General features: G+C 55.0%; 1 protein-coding gene across 1 annotated transcript in view; it reads right to left on the bottom strand.

Annotated features, from left to right (window-relative positions):
• CACTIN (cactin, spliceosome C complex subunit) overlaps nt 1-3,937 on the bottom strand; it is a gene marked incomplete at its 5' end in the record, with an annotated part of 32,448 nt that extends 28,511 nt beyond the window's left edge. Inside the window, 5 exons of the mRNA XM_019513131.1 lie at nt 792-906; nt 1,177-1,339; nt 1,430-1,575; nt 1,779-1,874; nt 3,320-3,937. Of these exons, the coding sequence (XP_019368676.1) occupies nt 792-906; nt 1,177-1,339; nt 1,430-1,575; nt 1,779-1,874; nt 3,320-3,937 (1,138 nt within the window). The remainder of the gene's footprint in view (nt 1-791; nt 907-1,176; nt 1,340-1,429; nt 1,576-1,778; nt 1,875-3,319) is intronic.
• Between the last annotated feature and the right edge of the window lie 648 nt (nt 3,938-4,585).

Below are 4,585 nucleotides of genomic sequence, written 5' to 3'. Positions count from 1 at the left end.
CTGTGCACACAGCCCTGGTGGCCTCAGCACTGCGAGCCTGGAGCGTGAGCCCCGGCACACACCAGCCTCCGCCACTTCACCCCGCAGAGGTCACGCCAGGACCCCACCTGCTGAGGCCCCCTGGGGGCTGCCCTGCTGGCTGCCTGTGCTGGGCACTGTGCCCTGTTCCTGCCCCACAGCCACTGAGCCCGGCAGGTCCTGGGAGGCGGGCAGGATGTCGGGGGCAAGGGGCCAAGCCGGAGACGAGTAAAAGCAGGCGCTGTCCTCAGCTCGTCCCAACAGGCACAGCCAGGGCAACCCCACACCACGCAGCCCTCAGGGTGGCAACAGGACCCACCTCACGTGATGTGGGAGGTCACACGAGCCCGGCCCCGCAGGGGGGTGCAGCTCCCCTCCCCCACCTGTCTGTCCCGAGCGAGGGACCTTGGGCCACAGAAAATGGCTTGGTGGGCTATACGGCAGCCCACTGGCTGTACATTGGACATGCCTGTTCTACATGTTTGATTTTTAGAATTTGGTATTTTTCTGGTTCTGAGATGGCAAAACCCCTTGCTGAAAGGAGTATTTCCAGGGACAAGGGGAGGGACTTCTGGTAGCAAAGGTTGGGGTTTAGGGGGTGGGACTTCCGGTCCCAAGATGGCCACCAGGGGGCAGGGCACCTGTCAAGGGGCAGGGCTACCCGAGCCCTCAACAGCTTGCAGAAACACAATAAGTGGTCCTCCACCCAAAATAATTGCCTGCCCCTGTCCTAACCTGTGAGTTCTGGCAGACAGCTGTCCCTGCCCTCTCACCTGGTCCCTTCCCAGAAGCCTCCAGTTTCCGCAGCTTGGAGATCTCATCCTCAGTGATGATGGTCATGTCCCTCCAGAAATCCACATTCTTCCCTTGCTCCAGCTCCATGTAAACCTGCAATTAAGGAGCATACGGAAGTCAGGGGTCTGTCCTTCGCTGCTGTCTGCATCAAGCTGTTGGCCCCTGCTGGTGCTGCTGTTCTATTGACTACTATGCAGGTGAAAGGATGAGTGCAAGTTGGGACTGAAACTGTGGGTAAAGGAGAGGAAGAAGCATCAGCAGCTCCCAACCTCACCAGCAGAACATGAAGCCCTGGTGGTAGAAGGTGAGGAGGGATGGACCAGGAAGGAGGATGCTTGTCTGTGCTCCCCACAGAACAGGTACCTGGATATCCTCTAAAAGATCCTCCATGTCAGATACCGTCAGGCCATTCAGGAAAGTGTAAGGCTCATGCATCTCCACTGCTAGGTCATCATCCTCTGCACTAATGTACTTGGCCAGCAGGTCAATAGGCTTGGCACGGCCATCCCGGATCCGGATCTTTGATCTGCACGTGACAGGAGGGTCCAGGGTGAGCACTGGGAGCCTGGACCCTCCACCAGCCCTTCCCACAGCTGAGCCACTGGTGCCTGCTTACCGCAGCTTGGCCTGCTGGAGGTGGAAGTTGTCCTCTTGCTCCTCCCAGGTTTTGAAGTGCTCTGCCTCCTTCTCCCGTTGCAGCATCTCCAGCTCCTGCTCACGCATCGCCTTTTCCCGCTCCCGCTCCAAGCGCAGCTGCTTCACCTACTCAGCAGAGGGGGAAGCTGGTATGGAGCAGAGACCAGCACTGCTGCTCCCCACAGTGCTGATCTGAGAACAGGAACTCAGACAATACTTTAAACAGAGCCCAGCACTCAATCCCACATGCCCTCTGCTTGGTCTCATCCTGAGTAGGGAGAGCTGGAGGTCCATGAGAGCAGGCGCTGGGAACCAGAGGGAGTACTTACCTTCTGCAGTTCCAGGCGATTGTCCTCCTGGATTTGTTTGTTTCTCTCCTTCAGCTCCTTCTCTTCCAGGTGGCTGATTCCTTTCTTCTCCAGGGCCTGAAAGCATTCATGCATTAAGAGGATGTGTGGAGCCCCATGTCCCTCAAAAGGCTTCTCAGCTGCCATCTAACAGGAACTCCTAACAGGCTTCCACACAGAGCATTCAGTACCTGCCATACATACCCTTCAACAGCAGACCCCCCGTGCCCAACTCCCCAACAAGCTATGGAAGAATTTAGCCCCTGCTGCCTCCCAGAGAAGTTGCTACTGAACTAGAACTGAGGTAGAACTAGCTGGCAGGCACCACGAATTTAGCCTCAAGTCTGAACATACAGAAATCTCCCTTCGATTTCAGGTGATAAGTGCATTAACTGGCAGCTAGGGGTGTGCAAAGCGGGCCCTATTCAATTCGAATTCAGATTCAGCCTGAACCAGGGACAGTGACTTGATTCGGCCAAATCTGAATCTAAAGATTCAATGCTGGTTCAAAGAATCAGTGATTCAGACATAGACACAGCTCTAAAAGTTTTTTCTACATACCTTGAGATAGCAGGTGTGACTTGTAATCACTGTGATGCTTGGGCACATGGAGTGTCCCACAGGAGTGTGGGGGGGCCCTCCATGTGCTCAGTGGCAAACCCAGAAATGGACTGCAACTACTTCCAGTCCACTTCCAGGTCTGCTGGGGAGTGAACTGGGAGGCCTCCCCACGCCCTCTCATCTTGGCGACTGGCTGCAGGGGAACCCCAGGTGCCCTCCCAGACCCAGGAGGCACCAGTCACTGAACTGGGGAGGTATGGGGGTAGGGCCCAGCACGCTCCCCATCAGACCTGTTAGTGGACTGGAAGTGCTTCTGGTCCACTTCTGGGTCTGCTGCTGAGTGCGCTGGGGAGCCCCTTGCTTTTCTGTGGGATGCTCCATGCGCCCCAGCATCACAGCATTCGTGAGCCCCGGCTACCTAGAGGTATATAGAAAAAACATTCAAAGCTGTCTGTATGTCTGAATCTTCCTGAATCAATTCGGAGGGCTCTGATTTGATTCAGAGAGATTAAGGGTCCTCTGATTCTATTCGGATTCAGCCACAGAATCGGGCCAAACCTGCACCAAATCGAAGCAGGGACAAAGTTTTGTACAGCCCTACTGGCAGCTGTGGGTTAGCTCATTCCATTGTCTGTAACCCAAGGCATGTGACCCTGAAACATGGCTCTGGGACTGCAAAAGCAGCTGCCCACAACTGCAGAGAAAGGACATTACCAGGTCAAATGGCTTGAGCAAGGATTCCAAGAAGGCAGGTGCAGGTACAAGGGAGGGCACCTCCTGCAGGGCCTGGAGCAGCTTTTGCTGTCACGCCTTTGTCCTCTCTTATCCTTATACAACTTGGGTGACTCACTCAAACTGAGCTTTGCCTTGGGTAGCAGCTGAGACCCAATTATCCGATGATGGGGAGGCAACCTCATTTCTCCGGCACCCCACAGCTGGTTGAGTCTGAAGTAAGAACTCACCTTGCTCCAGATGAAGGTGCCTAGCAAGTTGTTGTCCCCAAAGGGGTTGTCAGTGTTGGTGTAACCCATGTACTCCTCGCCCCATCCCATCTTCTCACGTTTTTTCCTCTCCTTGGCCTCCTTCTTCGCCAGCCGCCGGGCCCTCTTTTCCTCGGGTGTCTCCAAAGCTTTCATCAGTGCAGCCTGTTGCTTCTTTTCTTCCTTCAACCTCAGACGCTCCTTAAGGCTCAGCTGCTGCCCTGAGTCCTCCCTGGAGCTCTGGGAACGTGAGGGAGAGGGAGATGTGACAGAGGACACTGAAGACCAGGAGCTGGATCTCTTCCTTCTCCTGTCCCTGCTGCGGCCTCTCCTCTTTTCTCTCTCCCCTTCCGAGTCGGAACTGGAGGGACGATCTCGTGACCGAGAGCCATGTTTCCTTTGGCTTTTGTGGTGCTCGTCTCTACTCTTGCTTTTCTTCTTTTTCCAGCTGCGTCTCTCCTCCCCGGAGTCAGAACTAGGAGAGAGAAACAAGGCTCTAGAGATAGCTACAACCCCAGGAAACACTGCACAGTAGCACTCAGTGCCTCTACGGTACTCTGCGCATACAGCTGGTTCATAACTCTCTATAGTGGCAGATGAAGTTCAGTGTAGGTAAGTGGGAAGCGATGCACATGGGCAAAAATAACCCAAATTGTACCTATACAATAGGTTCTGCATTAGCTGTCACCAGAAAGAAAAGAGATTTAGGACTCATTGTGCACAGTCCACTAAAAACATCAGCTCAGTCCTCTGTAAGGCCGTGCGAAGCTTTGGGTGGCCAAATCTCTGAATCAAATCAGGGGACCAATTTAAAGGTCCAAATCGATTCAAAGCTCTCCGAATCTTTGGAAAAGATTCGGAGAGCTCTGATGATTCGAGCAGTCCCCGGGGGCTGCAGCAGGGAGCTACAGCCACTCTGAGCTGGTAAGTACTAGGGGAGGGGGGAAGGGACCATTGGGGGACCCCTGACCCTCATCCGCTCCCCCAGACCCCACCCATGGCTGCCCCACCCGTCCCAGTTCCCAGTAATTTAACAAAAAGGCCCAGTGCTCACCAGGGTGCTGCCAGGAAGGGGAGCAATCCCTGCTGCCCCCCACTGCCCCACGCTGCATGGGGGGCTCTGCATGAACCTCCTGACGCACCCCAGCCCCTCTGTGGCTGCCCCACCTGGGCCAGCTCTGGCCCTTTAAGAAAAAAAAAAAAGGAGAAAAACCAAGACTCACTGCTCCTGCAGCAGCCCCCAGGGTT

This window comes from Gavialis gangeticus, unplaced genomic scaffold (assembly GCF_001723915.1).
Source record: "Gavialis gangeticus isolate Ggan-Ray unplaced genomic scaffold, GavGan_comp1, whole genome shotgun sequence".
Taxonomy (NCBI): Eukaryota; Metazoa; Chordata; order Crocodylia; family Gavialidae; genus Gavialis; species Gavialis gangeticus.
This window is presented reverse-complemented; position numbering and strand designations above follow the sequence as displayed.